The 19,363-nt window shown below is 38.9% G+C and overlaps 2 protein-coding genes across 3 annotated transcripts in view; one reads left to right on the plus strand and one right to left on the minus strand.

Annotated features, from left to right (window-relative positions):
- Positions 1-504: 504 nt before the first annotated feature.
- Positions 505-19,363, minus strand: part of LOC124304471 (uncharacterized) — a 31,975-nt gene continuing 13,116 nt past the window's right edge. Inside the window, exons 3-4 of one of the 2 annotated variants that reach the window (XM_046762747.1) lie at positions 801-824; positions 505-687 (exon numbers count right to left, since the gene is read on the minus strand). In XM_046762747.1, the coding sequence (XP_046618703.1) occupies positions 595-687; positions 801-824 (117 nt within the window). In that variant the 3' untranslated portion in view covers positions 505-594. Of the gene's footprint in view, positions 688-800; positions 1,206-19,363 lie in introns of those variants that run through there. The other variant, XM_046762746.1, reaches the window with a different exon arrangement.
- LOC124304470 (matrix metalloproteinase-2-like) overlaps positions 16,967-19,363 on the plus strand; it is a 156,921-nt gene continuing 154,524 nt past the window's right edge. The window contains exon 1 of the mRNA XM_046762745.1: positions 16,967-17,462. Within this exon, the coding sequence (XP_046618701.1) occupies positions 17,367-17,462 (96 nt within the window). The 5' untranslated portion in view covers positions 16,967-17,366. The remainder of the gene's footprint in view (positions 17,463-19,363) is intronic.

Raw genomic sequence — 19,363 nt, forward strand, 5'->3', positions numbered from 1 at the left:
AAAACGAAGATTAATTATTCGTTGAGTATTAAATACATCGCGCATCGTCTTTCTTCTTGAACGCATGCGATAAACGTTATATCTGCTAAGATGTTATTACTTAGCGAATCGTGCATTGTTAACACCTCCTTTTAAGGAAAATTTTTTATCATTCTCAATCGGGCGTCTCGTCGGCTTCGTGCACGCACTTCGAATTTCCTATGTTAGCCGACGTTTACCTGGAATGCCTAAACTACTATTAGTCCGGGAGTTAACGACAGAAATTTCCGGGTCATTTCCGCAAGCTTCATTTTTTTTGTATGAGTTATGTTTGTAACGTATAATAATAATCTGAACGTCTGCCGGCGCACCCCCGCGACAGGGGGTTACAGGAGGGTTACAATTGCAGCAAAAAATCGACAAAAAAAATTTATAGCCGCATACGCGAAACTGATTTTACGTATCAGTTGAAACATAAGAAGCTTAGAAATTATCGTCTGCCACCTAAATTCCTTATGTACACGTATAATGATGCTGATCTTGTTTAACAGCCGTAATTTTATAACCATTCATCCATATCACATTGGTCGATAGAATCATCCGTTTCATCCAATATTATATCGGAATCCTCAATATCAGAGTTATTGATTTCAGGATCGTCTTCTTCATCTGACTGACCTTGGTCTTGCTCTGTATTCGTTTCTTTATCTGTAAATATAATAATTTATTAATGGCTATATAATTATTTTTATATAAATTTTCATGTTTTTGTACGATACCTTGATTTTCTTCAGAGTTGATTGCTATATCATCGATAATACCTTGATTTTCTTCAGAGTTGATTGCTATATCATCGATAATACCTTGATTTTCTACAGAGTTGATTGCTATATCATCGATGGATTTCGGCAATTGATCTCCTTCGAACCATTCGAGAACAAGTTTATCTCCTGATTCTTGCCAACCATAATCAGTGGGTAAAAATTCCGTCGGTTGCGGGAGATAAGCATGCCTCCAAAGATGTGCAATATATGCGGTTAGTTTCAATTGCTTTTGCAGCTCAGCTTTACAAAGTGGTACATAATACTGCTCCATCGACAATTCTTTGCGTTGGTCCGGAAGATTTCGTCGCCCTCATTAATTTTATAATTTTTCATAAAAATAGCTACACGAGCTTCATTGACGTCAGCTATCTTTTTTAACCCATACATACGGCATACAAAATCTTCGATAACTGTATAAGCTGCTGATAAGTCGCCAGTGCTTAAATCACTGATACTTTCAAAGGCAACTATGTACCTATCACAGTTCCTTAACATAGTAAATTGGCGATTTTTACCTTTTCGGTAAAAAGATGGGTTATAGTCGCAGCCCGTCAATGCGTGGAGGGCTGCGCACGAGTATATTTCCGCAGGTACAAATAGTCCCAATTTTATAGCCACCTTTCGCCTACGGAACTATTTTTTTCACGGCCAACGAGCTTGCCCAGAGATGAGTAGAGAAGTGTAATAAAAAAGAGATTTATATCGCTTAGTTTATAATGTTGAACATTTTTGCGAATTTCATCACTCTATTTAAGCCTCCATTTTCACGGAAAAGATCTAGCGTAACTATCCACGAGAATTTATTAAATTAATTATATTAAACAAATGTATAATATAAAAACACAACTTCATGATAGCCGTTGAACAATTTATAACAACGATCGTCTTTCAGGCCGATAAAGATGCAGCGTCGTAGTCGCGATCTCGGCCGCGGTGCTCGCGATTAATATTATACGTTACAAATATAACTTATACAAAAAAAATGAAGCTTGCGGAAATGGTGCAATGAAATCTGTCGTTAACTCCCGGACTATATAGGGTAACATTTGATAACGTTTCTATGAATGGCCTACCCCTGTTTTAGAATTAGCTAATGCTTGAATGGCCCCTTTGTCCGCGATTGCTTCAAGAGATTCTGAACCGATCTCACGGTTCACCTTTGAATCACGCCGGCGCGCCGCACCGATCAGCGATCTATCGCGCATTCAACCCATAGTCCGGGAGTTAACGACAGATTTCATTGCACCATTTCCGCAAGCTTCATTTTTTTTGTATGAGTTATATTTGTAACGTATAATAATAATCTGAACGTCTGCCGACGCACCCCCGCGACAGGGGGTTACAGGAGGGTTACAATTGCAGCAAAAAATCGACAAAAAAAATTTATAGCCGCATACGCGAAACTGATTTTACGTATCAGTTGAAACATAAGAAGCTTAGAAATTATCGTCTGCCACCTAAATTCCGCAACAAAATTCGTCTGCCACCCACGCAAGTAAGCGCAAAAAAAATAGTAAAAAAATGTATGCCCGCAAGGATGAAAATGATTGAAATGCTTCTTTTTATATCAGCAAACACAAAAATAATAGTCTGCCACTAATAAGATACCGCGAAGATCGTCTGCCGAGATCGCGGCTACGACGCTGCATCTTTATCGGCCTGAAAGACGATCGTTGTTATAAATTGTTCAACGGCTATCATGAAGTTGTGTTTTTATATTATACATTTGTTTAATATAATTAATTTAATAAATTCTCGTGGATAGTTACGCTAGATCTTTTCCGTGAAAATGGAGGCTTAAATAGAGTGATGAAATTCGCAAAAATGTTCAACATTATAAACTAAGCGATATAAATCTCTTTTATTACACCTCTCTACTCATCTCTGGGCAAGCTCGTTGGCCGTGAAAAAAATAGTTCCGTAGGCGAAAGGTGGCTATAAAATTGGGACTATTTGTACCTGCGGAAATATACTCGTGCGCAGCCCTCCACGCATTGACGGGCTGCGACTATAACCCATCTTTTTACCGAAAAGGTAAAAATCGCCAATTTACTATGTTAAGGAACTGTGATAGGTACATAGTTGCCTTTGAAAGTATCAGTGATTTAAGCACTGGCGACTTATCAGCAGTTTATACAGTTATCGAAGATTTTGTATGCCGTATGTATGGGTTAAAAAAGATAGCTGACGTCAATGAAGCTCGTGTAGCTATTTTTATGAAAAATTATAAAATTAATGAGGGCGACGAAATCTTCCGGACCAACGCAAAGAATTGTCGATGGAGCAGTATTATGTACCACTTTGTAAAGCTGAGCTGCAAAAGCAATTGAAACTAACCGCATATATTGCACATCTTTGGAGGCATGCTTATCTCCCGCAACCGACGGAATTTTTACCCACTGATTATGGTTGGCAAGAATCAGGAGATAAACTTGTTCTCGAATGGTTCGAAGGAGATCAATTGCCGAAATCCATCGATGATATAGCAATCAACTCTGAAGAAAATCAAGGTATTATCGATGATATAGCAATCAACTCTGAAGAAAATCAAGGTATCGTACAAAAACATGAAAATTTATATAAAAATAATTATATAGCCATTAATAAATTATTATATTTACAGATAAAGAAACGAATGCAGAGCAAGACCAAGGTCAGTCAGATGAAGAAGACGATCCTGAAATCAATAACTCTGATGTTGAGGATTCCGATATAATATTGGATGAAACGGATGATTCTATCGACCAATGTGATATGGATGAATGGTTATAACATTACGGCTGTTAAACAAGATCAGCATCATTATACGTGTACATAAGGAATTTAGGTGGCAGACGATAATTTCTAAGCTTCTTATGTTTCAACTGATACGTAAAATCAGTTTCGCGTATGCGGCTATAAATTTTTTTTGTCGATTTTTTGCTGCAATTGTAACCCTCCTGTAACCCCCTGTCGCGGGGGTGCGCCGGCAGACGTTCAGATTATTATTATACGTTACAAACATAACTCATACAAAAAAAATGAATCTTGCGGAAATGACCCGGAAATTTCTGTCGTTAACTCCCGGACTACCAGGTGTGCGAAAATCAGGTTCTCTTTGTCCAAGTTTGCCGCAAGCCGCGGCTTTGCCTTGCCTCGAATATGCCGCGAACAGCGTCTTGGCGGTTCCTTGTGTATTATTATTATTATTATTATTTTTGTTATTATTGTTACTGTTATTCTGATTATGATTACTATTACGGTTATCACTATTATTTTTACGGAATCGAGCCTTGACTTTGCAGTACACCGCAGGGAGTCGGTGTTTAAATACATCCTTTCAATGTTCGATGAACGCGAGGCAATTGACGGAATATGTAAAGCGAAAGTGGAACAAAATTGAGGGAAAAAAAAAGGCAGAGTGATAAATAGAAATTACACAATTCGTTGAACTAGTTTTTTATCCGTATTCTATTTTATTTCTGTGCCAATCTATTTCTGATTCAAACTTGGCGGGTCATCGATGCACCATCCTACGTTTAAGGGAAGTTTTTTTGACCGGCAGTAGTAGCTGCTCGTATCGGTCAGACAAAAAAGATCGACGAATAACGCTACGTCGAAAGTTCCCGCAAGCTCGGCGTGCGCGGAGTTCGGTCGGTAAGGAGGAGGCGATTTCTTATCTGTCGAGTCGGTGTCGTTGACCGGTCGGTAAGTAGGAAACTGTTTAAACGTTGTTTATTTTTATTAAGCGCCGGAGGGGGACGACGAATCGATCAGCTATTATTGGTTATTGTTTTACGTCAGCTGCACGCAAGAGGCGATGATGAATCGAGGAGTAATTCGTTGCTGCGATACCGGCGAATTGGTTGCACGGTATTAATTTAGGCTAATTGAGAAAAAAGGCGGTTGACCCTAGATACCGCTGTAAGAGTAAGTAATTGCGGTCACCACCCCTCGAAACAATCAGTAACTTCCGGCGCGTCACGACTGATGAACGCAGCGTCTCTGAATCATTTGATACATACTTCCATCCCGGTTCGTTACACGGGCATAATCATACCAGCGGCGCGTAATCGTTCATTCTACTCGACCCGCCTCGGTCCCTAGTCATCGAGTTTTCATTGTGCTCGACGATCCCCCGGGAGATAATATTCTGCGATAAATAAATTACGAGCAAACAACAGTCCGAGTAAAGCGGAGAAAGTCGATCGGGTCCTCCGTGTGTCGGGGAAATTCTGTTCAAAGCATGCCTTCGCAACACATAACGTCATTTTCATTTCGACGCTTGATAAGGTTACAACAAATTGGGTATATTGAATACGGAATGACGAACGCCGACAGTATGCAAGTTGAATCTAATTGGCCTGGTTAAAACTGGACGTCTCGGGATTTAAAATTATATATTAAGAGGATGCTGCTGTTGTGGACAGTTTTTATCGACCGCGTTAAATGTTGCTTATTTTGCAGGCTGTACAGAAAAGAAAAAAAAAAAGATAGGATCATTTTAAGGTACCGAAATGACGGAAAATCTGGTCCTGCGGTTATTGAATTAGTTTTTATATATACTTTTTTTTATAGTTTTAGCTTACGCAGTGTCCGATGATAGAAATAGTTGTTGCAATTTTACTCGGTCGGTAAAGACCGACTTTATAGCATCCTCTTTGAACGGTTTGAAAAGAAGTGAGAACGTAAGGTTATCATTGAGGTACTAAAAATAGTTTGCGAAAATCTGACTCACTTAATGTGTGCGTATGTTGTATAAACAGCGGAAAAGATAAAATGTGCAAAGGAACAGTGTTATGAAAATTCAAACTGTTTTAGTTAGCCGTGTAATTGATATTCGTTCCAAAGATTCTGTGGACACGTAATTTTGCCTCCGCAAATACTTTTCTACGCGTTGAAATTCACTGAAACAGATTATCGCGTGGAGTTTGAAAAGTGTAGGGGTAAGAAACTAGAAATATCGATTGATAGAAGGGCCCGAATATCGAATTTTCATAGATGCGAAAATTTGATTCATTAAATTTTGAAGTGTGGAAAGATGATGTATAGAAAATTGTAAGTATAGAAAATCGAAGTACGAAGTGACAAAATGTAGAAATATCAAAACAGATAACGACAAAATTGAAAATTTGTATACAATTCTATATGATCGAGATTAATTCTGACGATTCTACAATTCGGAATTCCATGTTCTGACCTTCGTATTCTTTTGCTCCTCCATACTTCGACTGACTTTCAAGATTTTTGAATGTTATAAATTAAGTTTTCCATCCATCACGATATCGTTCTTGGCCATTCTTAACCCGGAATCAGTTCAACATTTCTACTCGACGATCCAATAGCTTGCACGAAAAAATTTTCATTTGTTTGATATTATAGCGCGTCAATTTTTTCATCATTCTATATTTTCATTCCCTGGAGTTTGAAAATCCGACACTAATAAAACTAGACTCCGAATAAATACCCATTCAATATAACACAATATGTATACGTATAAGTAATACAGGGTTAAAAAATTAAAATATGGTAAATAGAAACTGCATTTTCGTAATGCTTCAAACGTCACGCCTTATACTTTATGCAGAAAATCCAAATAAGGAATGAAAATGATTTGAATAAAAAACATCCTGTTTAGATATTTTTCCCATTTTTCGATCCCTCGTTCTTCGACGGTGAAATATTTTGACAAAAACTCGTAATCGCTCATTGAAGAAATCGTTTCTCGTTGCGTGTACGTGTCGACATCGTACGAGTCCCGCCTACGCCCGCCGGTCTGAAGCAGGATGGGCAACGCGTTTGTGTCGGGCGGTATCAGAGGCGAGGCGAAAGACTCTTATCGCGGAGGGAAACGGCTGGTCAATGCACCATGCACCGGCTTATCGAGCATTCGTTCTCGCCATGCGTTTGAATAGCGCCATCATCGACGGCCGCGCCTCTCCGAACGAGTCCGGCCGAACGGAAGAATAAAACGTGGTGGGAGAAGAGAGGTGAACGAGGAAACGCAAAAACAAAAAAAAACAATCACAAATAAACAACAAACACCGGACAAAAAAGCTCCGGTAAAACGCGCCGATTCAAGCTTTTTCGAATTTCCTACCCGACTTCGATTATAAAGAATCGGTTGGACTCGTCGGCCCGACGGCCGAACTGCTCCTGGGGGAAAACCCCGATGGAAACCCTTGTACAGGACTCCGTTTTTCCCTCCTTCGGGATTGATTTACGCCCAAATAACGCCCGCCCGAAATCCCAATTCCTGATCCTTTCACCCTTCCGCGTCTTGCTGCGAGCTTCTTCGTGCTTTTCTTAAAGAAGCGCGGATCGCCTTGAATTTTTCATCATTATTGTTGTTATTATTGTTCCCACCGCTGGAGATTATTTAACCAGAGAATATCGAGGTGTACGAGATTCGTGACTTTCTTTCTTCTTCGTACTAATTGAATTTTGTCTTTAATTACAAATAATATGTTTATACAGGATGCCAAAATATACACTGTAAAAAGTTTCGTATGAAAATTAGCCTGTGTGGATTTATAAAGAACAATTTTTGAAAGTCAATCCGAAAATTTGAAACCAGATAATGTTACGTGAACAGCAATAGTGTTGAATAGACAGTAAGTCATGTTTTGTTATAAGTCCGTGACAGAATATCTTTTTACAGTGTTATTCTATTATCGAAATGTAATATTTATCAACTACTTAATTATTCCGATTGAAATATCCGATGATTTTAAATCGACCGATTCGTCAAATGACTTTGGATTCGATCGAATGCTGTGTAATTGTCAAAAGATTTTCGCCTCGATTCGTTTGAGTTTTCGAAATTCTGATTCGGAAGAAAATCTTTCGGCCTTTTGACGTTCACCAAATATTACAGTTCACGTTCACAGAGCTGCAAACGAACTTCTCGCTTTTGTGTTTCGCTTATGTGTTCAGTAATATCGTTAACACGTTACATTAGACGAAGTTGCGTAAGTAGGACATACGCTGGCACGTGCATTACACGTATATACGTACATAGAAAACTCGCGTATCTTGGACCAACCCATCCTACAAACACACACTCCGGTTGTATTATACTTTTGTCTAGATTTCCGCAACAGACTTTATCTCCGTATGTATGTATACATGTACACTGAAAAAAATTTCATTTGTCACAGCAACTAGAAATATTCAGTAAAACGAGTATCGTTAAAAAAACTGTTTGAATATTGTTGGAATTGCGAAAAACGAGGTACGCGTAAACATTTTGCGCTGTCGTCACTCACTTTTACTCCACTTTTTCTTGTTATTTGAAAAATATATCTATACCCAATTTATAAAAATTTTCCCATCAACTGTAACAATCGAATATTTTCTCCACGTTCACGCTTCGTCTTTTTCGGGATATTTTCATCCCCCACTCTTTAATCTCCTGAAAATTCCATCGCTCCAAAGTTCTTACATCCCTCTCTTAGATTAGATTGTAATTTGATATTTTGCTCCGTGGTCAGCGACCTCGTTTTCTTCGTCCTTCAAAATCCTGTTTCCAATTTTGACCACTTCAAAAGCGACATATCGAGTCAATCCAAACCCGTGAAGATATTTCCTTGCGTACGCATAGATGCGTGTGTCTGACTTATGCGTCATTATACGACCTTTTAACACGCGTGAAGATAAAAAGGCGTATTTTTTCCCCTTCGTATTAACGCGAAAAACTTGAGGGTAGATTCGATAATGTTGAAATTAAAAAATGGATCAATTAACGGTGAAAGGTTGTAAATACTGTCGGTTATGCCCTCTCATCGCGAACTTTATGAAAAATAATCACCTTCACTGACGGTGTAAGGTCTCATGTGCCTTTATACGACCTTACACCCTTACCTTCGATATTGTTATGTGAAAAAGTGAAAAACTTGAAACATTCTTCCCGAAATCGACGAATCTTTACGTTTCGAAAGTACTTGAAACGTTAGCGAAAAAAAAAACAAAAAAAAAAATTTGATCGGTACGATCTTGCAATTGATAATTCTTGATGTTTTGAAGGTTTTTGGCGTCGTTTACAAAAAAGAAACACGTAAAAACCGGCATTTGTGACCTCATAACACTTACAAATGTGATAAATAAAAATATATTTCGTTGCTGAATGGGCGAACCCATAAAATATTTAAGGCCCTTTATACCTTTATTAATTTTTTTCGGTTAAATCTAGTGCAGATACGCGTTTAGAGCGCTTTTGCAGTAAATGAAATTCACCTTTTTGGCGAACGCGTTACCTTCTACCATCATACACGCGATATCGTAAACTCCTCGCGTAGTCTGTTTGCAGGACCGATAAATATCGAGGGTGATCCATCGTCGGTCGATCATTCGCGCGTATTTGATTAGCAAGGAACGCGCGGTTTGCGCCGATGTCAATGTGCTTCGGTCCCACGCTATCTATCCGCTTCTGTGTACAGCAGGCGTTATATTTACACACGTTAAACAAAATGCCTACAATTTTATACGGAGAGTTGTATGACACGAGCATTCTGCAGAATACCTGCTGATATACGTACTTCGTACAGGATACCTTATAACCGTGTAATGCTGGGCGATGTGCGGCTGGAGTTTAGGGCGTCAATTAAAATAATGGCTCGGATTACCGAATCGGAAGTCAGCTAAAACAGGGAGAAGATTATATAATGTGCGGAAAAAGAAAGCAAACGGAATGAGGAAAATGAGAAAAACGGCGTAACTAGAAGAAGAAAAAGAAGAAGAAGAAGAAGAAGAAGAAGAAGAAGAAGAAGAAGAAGAAGAAGAAGAAGTAATCGAATTGGAATTGGAATTGAAATTGGGATGTTTTCAAATAGGGGATATTTTTTCTGTCTTTACTTTCTTTCCTTTTTTTTACTTACCTACTTTTCTTTTCTTTTCTCTTTGTTTTTCCAACATCTGCAGGCTTTGTTACACACGCAATCGGACGACGAGAGAATAGCAGTCAAGAATTGGTAAAACGACGAGCTTCTCGTTATTCAAATACGAAAAATTCTCCCGTTCATTCAATCAGTTGCTCCGTGGTTCGATATTTCTAGAAATTATAAATCGGTGCTCCTTGCGTGCGCTCTGTTATAAAATGCATCTTATCCAACACGAGTATGTTTTACGCGTTTCTTCCGCGACTGAAAATGTGAAAGCGATCGAAATTGCTCGAAAATTCGGTTTCAGCGCCCCCGTAAATCCCCGTGTGAAAAATTTCAAGCGAATCGGATCAATTTCCTCATTTTTAGCCCGCCATATTGGATCTGCCATCTTGAATTTTGATATTTTTGAGGTCAGATCTGTTTTTAGCAATCCCAAAAACCCAATATTACCGAGTTCCACTTTTCTAGTCCCCATAACCTTCCCACAATGATATTTACTCTGTAAAAATAGACATTCTCAACACTTTGTTTATTTAAAGCGCCGACTATATTCGCGGAATCATCGTAATCCATCTTAAAACATCAACAATGACATTTTAGAACTTTAATCATGCAACAAAAAAGAAATGACAGCGCTGTCTAAAAAATTGAATGTAAGTTTCGAATAACCGATTTAAAAAAAGGTGTCTCATATTTGTGAGACACTGTGCCGCGAAGAGTTGAAAGTGGTCTTTTCCGCACTGCGCGCATGCGCTGTCGCGTAAAAAATGACATTGCGCAATCCTAACCTCAGTTTCGTTCTTGGTGAAAAAATCGCGCGACATGCTCTTGTTGTATAAAGAATCATGCGCAACAATAAGGTGGCGACGTTCTTTTCGCCTCGCGTATTTGCAATATTCTTTCTTCGACTTCACCTGCGACTCAAATCACAAACTTACGCCCGGCCCGAAAAGACCGAGTTTCCATTCTCCTCACACAATATACCATGTTTTTTCCCCTCTCTTCCTTATCGTCGACGTTGACTCATCGATGATCTCAGAGTGCATTAAATCTGTCGAGCTGCGCGATACATTGACGCTCATACGCGGAGCATTATATGATCCGAAAGCACCAACGGGATCAAAGTATAATCTGGGAAGTGAAAAATTTACGTCTCGACGCGGCTCGTGGACTCTCCGAAAAACAAGGGGGGAAAAAATCCTCGTAAAAACTCGCGCCTCCGGCTCGACTGTAGCTCTAGAAAAGATATCGGCCCGTTTATTTAGAGAGCCGTTGCAGCAGAGTCGTGAGGTCTTTAATTCATCGTCGCTGGTACGGCGAAGTCGATTGAATCAGATCTTCCATGATTAGGTCCGCACTCGCTGCAGGCAGATTGTCTGATCGGATCGAGAGCAACGAGGTTGCACTAGGAAATTTTCAGGGATGAATTGTCCCTGTTTGACGTACGTGAAATTACGATCGATCAAGCTTTGATCGCAAAGTCTGATGGAAAGGCTCTGAGGAGTGTAAAGCGAAACTTGGCGAGGTGTGAAAAATTGGAAAATGACGAACTCTCGAGGCTGAATATTATTTCACGGACTTGTATTCGATTGTCATCGAAAATTGTCCAGTTTTCGTTTGAGAATTACAGAAGTTTAATGAATTATCGAGCAAAGGTTTAGCTAAATTTTTTCAGTCATGCAACGTTCTCTGCGTAACGATTATCCAAAGCGTTTAAACAATCACAAGATTATTTTGAATTCGGTTGAATAGGCGATCGAAATTAGCTAACGGATGAATAAATAGCGCTCTGCTTTTCTCACTACTCGACTAATTGTAAGTTTCTTCGTATAATGTAAACATAAATCATTCGAAATGGATTTTCGATAACATTGTACATGGTGTGACTTTCCCAACAAAGCGTTATAAGTTTATCGTTCGTAACCTGTGACATTCCGATACGCACTTAACGTTGATTTGATTCTTTGTTTTTTCGTCAACTGTAAACAGCGAAAGAAATCGTTGTCAGACTCTGTTTGTAGGAAATTCGTCCGCGAATGAAATCAGCTTGCGGTTTATGAAAATTGAGAAAACTTGTACGTTTATATTCGGCAATTTTTACACACCAACAGTTGGCATTAAAGAGATCGAAAAATAGTTTTCCATGTTAACTTATCGCAAAAGTATGTAATATTTTATTTAATCCCAATTCCAGAGTTTTGTATCGCTAGTTTGTTGTCAAGTTTAGGCACCAAGCCACGAACAGGGAACATCGATTACCTCTGTAGGGTTTACTTGATGATTCTGTAAATGTTATGTAAATCGTTTTCGTTTGATAAATAAATAAACGAATAGATTCCACATTGTCGATACGATTTCCGACCATTCTACATTCCGGCATTCCGCGTTCCAGCATTTCCGTACCTTGACCTCCGCATTTTTTAAATTCCATAAATCAAGCTCTCGCTTCGTTGAAAATTCGACATCGCGGCTCTTCTATTTTTTGATCATTCTATATTCGCAATCCTCCCACCCTCCCGCCCGTGATCCCAAAAAGCGCGTCCCGGTCCGGGCGGGTCGCCGCTTGATTCATCGTCCTAGGATAGGCCAGGGGGTCTAAAGTGCGAGGGAGAGTGCGAGGAGATATTCCGCCGGAGAAAGGAAAGGGAAGACGCCGAACGGCAGTCGCTCGGCACGCGGCGTTCCGAACGCACGTAGCTTTCGACGCCGTGCTCACCGTAATAAAGCCGGGTGAATATCGTCGGATCCAACGGCCGAGTCGTCGCGGTTGCCGCCGCTTTGCGAAACAACCGAGCGAAAATAAAAGCCGAGCGTGAGCGCGTGCGCGAGGAATCGCTGTTAGGCGGGACTAGCGTTCGATATTTGAATTTGAATTTCGCGCGCTTTAACATCACAGGCTAAAAACAGCGGAGGATCGGCACGTGACCGTCGATTTTCGTCAAACTGATACACGGTACGCGAGTTGCGTAACTGGACGCGAAAGGACGGATGGGTTTACAGAAACACAACCGATGTTGGAGGGCGGATTAACGAACGGCGGGAATGCGGCTGAGGAATTATGACGGGGATTCGAAAACGGCCGCGAGAGAAATCCGAGCATCGGTCCGAGTGATCGAAGGGAGAGGAGATAAAGACGTGGAAGTGGAAGAAGAAGAAGAAAGAGAAGAGGAGAACAGCGAAGAGGAAACGCCGCCGGAAACTCCGAGGCTTTGTTCGACGCGCCGCGACTCCGTAAACGCTCGTCGCTTCGTCGACGGACGATTCGAGAGCCACTGTTGTTGCTCCTGTTTGTGGCGTTGGTCTTGCTGCTGCAGTTGTCGCGAGAACCAGATGCTACGCACGCCCACCGACGAGCCATCCTCCGCGGGGATCGCGATCTATTCCGAGAGAGAAGAACAACGGCATGCAGGTACTCGTGACGACGTTGCCTTTCGGCCGACTCGACGCCGAACCTTCGACCCTTCGACCCTTCGACCCTTCGACCCTTCGACCCTCCCGCATCCGGCGAACGCTATTTTGACTGCGCCTCTTCTCGATACGCTCAAATCAACTTCGAAGCAATCGATCGTGTACTCGGGTTTTGTTCGTTTTTCGTTTCTTCTGCTTTCCAATGTCGTTCGTAACAACTTTGAAAAACACTTGACACGGTTGTCGTTGTTACAGTTTGGGTTTTTCAATTTTCACGGTTTTTTCACACGTTTTAAATTTCGTTCCCGCTATTCGATTCGGAATATTCTGTCTTTGAAAAAGATTTGACATAACTGTCGTTGTTATGATTCGGTTTTTAATTTTTGATTTTTCGTTTCGATTGTCCTAAATCTCATTCCTAACGTCAAATTATTACCCGTCACTGTGAAAAACACGATCTATTTTAATAAAAAATTTAAATTAGTGCCGATTTTTACCGGACATGCAAAATTTCGCACTAGTGTGCAAATCTGATGAATAATAGATCAACAATACGTATCTATAAGTGTGTGATCGAAGGGTCAAGTTTTTCTTCTACTTGCGTTACGATGCCAAAAAAGAAAAGTCTAACAGTATAGATCAAAATTTGGGACAACTGTACAAAACCGTTCGAACAATATCACTTATTAACATCTATCTTTATCCACTCTGGAGATAAATTCCTATGAAATTCTGCGCTGCAAATAACATAAACCAAAAAGACACGAGACACGGATTAGCAACGCCGAAGCTTAATTATTTCCAACTTTCTAATGCCGAATACTCTTTTCTCAAATTGTTTGCACGTTAATTTTTGCGTTATTTGAATTCGCTGGAATTCATTTCAATACATTCGGGGTCTTCGTCGTTGCTTCGAATATTAACATTGTTGGATATTTTTTGAACGGAGTTTCCTCCGTTTGTAATTTCTGAATCGGACTGTACGACCCATTCATCTTTAATCGGCTCTGTTACCGTACACGTATAGATATAAGTACAATATAAATGGCTTTCATTCGATATCGTTCCTGATTGAATCGGACATTTTTTCATGCGTGTCCTTCCAGATGAAAAGAGTGGTCCTAATTTTTCGAACAGTATTTCAGCGAAGCGTTTTCAATCGATTAATTGTCAAAGCAACGCGAAAATTTCTACGTCGGAAGAATATTAGATTCTTCAATTTTTTCCTGTCGAAAAAAAAAAATACCTAACAATATTCTCCATCGGAAATTTGAATTTTTCAAAACCTGCGCGTGCCGAACGCAAAATCTAGATCGGATCTAGAATACGGGTCACGCTCTCAAAAATTCACGTCAAGTTTTCCATGCTGAATTTGAAAATATCAAAAATTTTGAATTTGAAAACATGTAAAAATTGACTTTTTTCCGAGATTAATAGCGAAAATACCAGACTTGTTACTAAATATTGTGGGTTTCTCTCGTACACCGTTTCAATCGCTATAAAATCATGTCGTTCGATTAATTCTCAACCTGAGCAAATTCATTTGGTAATTATTACAAGTAATAATATATGCAACATGTGTAATTCCACTTTAAAAGCACCTTGTTTATTTCTACAAGGTATTGAATAAATTTTCAGTGCACACGGATATTTCGTGCATCATTTAATTTCAAACACCGGTCAATAAGAATCCGGCAATTTTTCGAGCCATGTTCGTAGCTTGAAAAAAAGAGACGAAATCCCGACAAAAATTGTAAACTAACAGAGAAATCTGACTCGGGAATGTTTCAAGGGGGGGGGGGGGGGGGGGAGGAAACGGCTTGACACTCGGTTTTTACGCGTCAGGAATCAATTTGTCCAAGTAACAAGAGTTCGGCTCTTAATTTCCGCAGTAACGTGGTTACACCCCGGCAGAAGCAGAAGCAGAATCGTGCAGAGGAGAAAAGCTAGCCGAGAGATAAACGGGCGGCGTGTTTCTTTAACGACCGTTCTGAAGTATAGTTGAAACTTCCCTAATCTCGAGGCTCTCGGGTTTGACTAATCTGGCCTTTTTTTTTTCTCTTCTATCTCTGTTTTTTCTTCGTCTTTTTTCTCCGTGCATTCGTCTGTTTGTTTATCTCCTTTATCCCTCTCTCTCTCTCTCTCTCTCTCTCTCTCTCTCTCTCTCTCTCTCTCTCTCTCTCTCTCTCTCTCTTGGTTTTTATTCACTCTATCTCGTTTTCCGTGTTTTTTTTTTTTTTTTTTTTTTTTAACCTGCTCTCACCGCCGTGCCAGTATTTTATTTAATTTTTTTTTTATTTTCCACGGTTATTACATCGCCAAGGAAAAACGGCGGACCAACGTGAAAATCAATCTCTCTTTTCTGAATCCGGCTTCCAGTTTCGCGAAACAAAGTGTTGGGAACAAAAACGTTGGGAACAAAGCTTCGGAAAGTTTCGATGATGACGCGATTGGGTTGAATTCAATTAAAACACCCTCGACACCCCTTGACTTGTGTTACAATATATACAATGTACGGGTGTACGGGGAAAAATTGACGAGTTCACGAATTTCAAAACTAACGAAATTAATTTTATTAACGTTATTTTATACCTACGTGATTGATTGAGATATCGAATCGTTCGAGAAATTATTTCATTTTACACCGTTTTTATTGTCGTATTTTTTTTTTTCTCAGGTGATCAGTAGAGCATTTTTATTCGTACCTAATCGAAAACACAAAATGCGCAAGCTATGCTATTCGATTAATTTTACATCTCCCCGATATGTACAAATTTTTGAACAATCGTCGAGATTATTTTATACCTTTTTTTCAATTCATCGAAAATCTCAGTTTTCAACATTTTTTTTCTCTATGCGTAACGGCAGGAAGACGGTTTCAAATTTTTTTTAGGAGCAAATGCAGGAGGATTCGGTAGAAAATGTTCGTAAAATAATCGATTGTTATTTAATATACGTGGGAACTGAACTCGGTGCGCTTATCGCTGAAAAAAATATTTATTTACCATTAACAATCGTATTATATTTGTACACGGTGAAATAAATGTTTTGTTATTCTAATCAAATTTTAGTTGAGTCAAATGTGACTTGTCAACTATTAACAAATTTTTATCGTTCATAATTTGTCGCGAATAATATTTGCTACGAACATAAGTTTGTTAACAATAAACATACTTTTTTCTCGGCGAACGCGCCCATCAAATAATGATCGACATTCGTAACCGCCACGTCTCAATCTACTCACTCAATCCGCGTTAGAAAATAATTCCGCAGCGTTTATTCCTAATACGGTAAATAATAATGACTAATCGTCACAGTACGGAAGAGGTATACTTATTCAGAATACAACGTGGAAAGTCCTTTACACTTCACTGTTATTATCTAAAGACAATCTTCGTTGACAATGAGAGAGAGAGAGAGAGAGAGAGAGAGAGGGAGGGAGAAGCGCAAAAAGCGATTGAATTGGAAAATATTATTACAATAATACGTGAGATATTTTTTTCTTCAAGCAGATTTGCGCGCAGCGAATTCTTCCATCCCGTCTTATCTCGTCCTCGGTATCTTTTACATCGTAATTTTCTTGCGAATCTCTCTCCATTTTTTTTTTTTTTTTCTTCCCACTTCTTACCACTTTTTTTTCTCCTTACTTTACAGTGGGACATCTCACGCCGAGACCGCATCGAGAACCGTGAACGTCGGTCAGTTGGAACTGTGTCGTCGACGAGGTGACGACAACCCGAGGGTGTGGTGGTTCCGGATTTCTTGTAAAATAAATTTATCAACCTCGGAGTGTAATTAAAAATCTATAATCCGGAAAACGCGATAATTCAATTCAAGTTTTCGTTTTTATTACTTTCTTTTCTTTTTTTTTTTTTTTACATATCTTTCCCACAGTTTACGTGTCGTGTTTCTTTTCTTTATTTACGAATTATCGTTATAATTATTATTGTTGTTGTCATTGCATACGTGATATCGTGCACTTTGCTTAGAGGGCTCAAAAATTATGCGACAGTTTTCACGTGATAAACGAATCCTCGATATTAGTGATAAAATACAGTTTATTCGTGTTCAGTGTGCCGATCGAAAGTGATTGCAAAGTTCGCGTCGTTCCTTTTCGATTTTAATAGTAATTATTGTTGTTATTATTATTATTATTATTATTACTGTTTCGAAACTTTAATTCTTACTTCGTCTTACGATTCGCGGCTCATCGACGTTTCTTATCTCCTTTTGGTATTCGAAAGCGTTGATCGTCGTTTCCTCGTCACGGAGAGATACGTGAAATAAAGTGAAAATGTCTCTTTACGTTAAACTTGTGATCGCCTTGTTCTACGTTATCCTGCAGGCCGCTGGAGCTCCTCATCAAACGCTTTACGCCGATGGGAATGTGGTGAGTTTTACTCGATTTTATTTCAATTTGTAGTCGATTGTTTGGTTTTTTTTTTTTTCTTTTTTTTTTACAACATTTTTTCGTGTTAATTTTGTTTTCCATACTAAAACAAAAGTTATGAAAATTCGTTGCACAGTGTTTTTGTTATTATTGTGGACACGTTTCGATTTGTTAAATTTGTGGTTCCGTTGTTATACAAATGCAGGTGAAATACGGGAATTTGTTCGTTTTCAAGGTTTGCGTAGGAATATTATACGCTTGGAACGATTAAAAATTGACATGCGTGACTATTAGGATTTTTGTTTATTGGGAATATTTGGGAATGAAGGTGAAAATAATAATTAATGTGTTGAACGAAATTTGCTCAACGTTTCAATATGATGGAGTGAAAAAGATCGATATTTTTTTACATCATTTAGATAGAAATGATTCAGAAATTATTGGACGAAATTGTTGTAAAAAATCAAAATTACGAATAGGTTTTGACTTGGAACATTTCTAGACTGGTTCCGTTATGCTGGGATTTTGGTTCACATTTTTGACACGTTCAATTTTTTTTTATAAATTTCGTAATGAAATCGGTCTAGAAATGCGAGTAAAAATTCTAAGCGAAAAGTAGAAGGTTTGGAATTTTTTGGGAATTTGAAAAAACTCTCAATATTCGTAAGTAATTGAGCAAATGAATAAAAAATCTGATAAAATTCAGGGTAATGTTTCAAAGTTGGGACAACTGTAGAAAAAAATTTTGAAACAACATCGAGAATGGTGCGGTTTAGACGTTGATAGGGTTTGCACGAAATTTCGCGTGTATATGTTTTGCATTATTAAATTCGATATACCGAATACTAAATTTACAAAATGACTATTTTTTCCCCCTAAGCATGCGGATGATTAACTTTTGACTCGAACCTCACGTAATTATGCATACAATATACAATATTTCAAAAATTTGGAAAGTATCGCGATATGTTGATGAAAAAAATTGGAACCGTGACGAAATTCGACGTTTATTTGACCTGCGTGAAAGAAAAAAATCTGTTAAAAAAATATCATTGCGTTGAATCGGTATTGTAGTACTACATAAGGCAACCCTTACACTGAGAGAAATTTTTGGTTCCGGTTACCGCTCGGTCCTCAACTATTTTCATTTTTTACCACAATCGAAAAACACAGTTCCAGGTACGAAATGAAAATTAGTTTTCTAGCTGTTACCGGAAAGTCTGGTATCCGTTGCTATTCTTTCTCATCACGATCACTGTTGCTAGATTTTCTTGCAACTGTTGGGAAAATTTAACGCTCGTAAAAAATTAGATTTGGCGTTACAATTGCCAAAATGGTTAGGCCTACCTCGTTTTTCGTAATTCCAACAATATTGAAACACTTTTTTCAACGATACCTGTTTTACTGAATTTTTCTGGTTACTATAAGAGATAGAATTTTTCTCAATGTAAAGAATAATCCGACCGAAGTTAGTAACGTTATTCCAATGATTGACGTATCAGAGAAATGGTTGTACGAATCTTTGCAATACAGTCAATCATAGCAACGGAAAATTTCTTAATATTTTGAAAACATTACCGCAACAAAATCGCTATAAAAATTGCAAAATCCGCGAGGTTTTCTTACAACCGACGTCGTTAACCTAACCTAACCGCGGATCGTAACCAGCCACGCAATTAATTAATCTTGATTAATAACCCTGGAGTCGAATTAGGTTTCCAGGCTCCCTCATCCCTGTTCCCGTTCCATCCTCGTTTTCCCCTTTTTCCCATCGACGCTGACCCCCAGCTGCAGCCGGATAATTCGCGGAAGGTTAAATTCGGTAATTAGTACTCTGGCGTCGCTCAGACATTCCCGTTTATCCCGACCGTCTCTCAGATAAGGGATACGGATTGCTCTTG

The sequence above is a fragment of the Neodiprion virginianus genome, chromosome 5 (genome assembly GCF_021901495.1).
Source record: "Neodiprion virginianus isolate iyNeoVirg1 chromosome 5, iyNeoVirg1.1, whole genome shotgun sequence".
Lineage (NCBI taxonomy): Eukaryota > Metazoa > Arthropoda > Insecta > Hymenoptera > Diprionidae > Neodiprion > Neodiprion virginianus.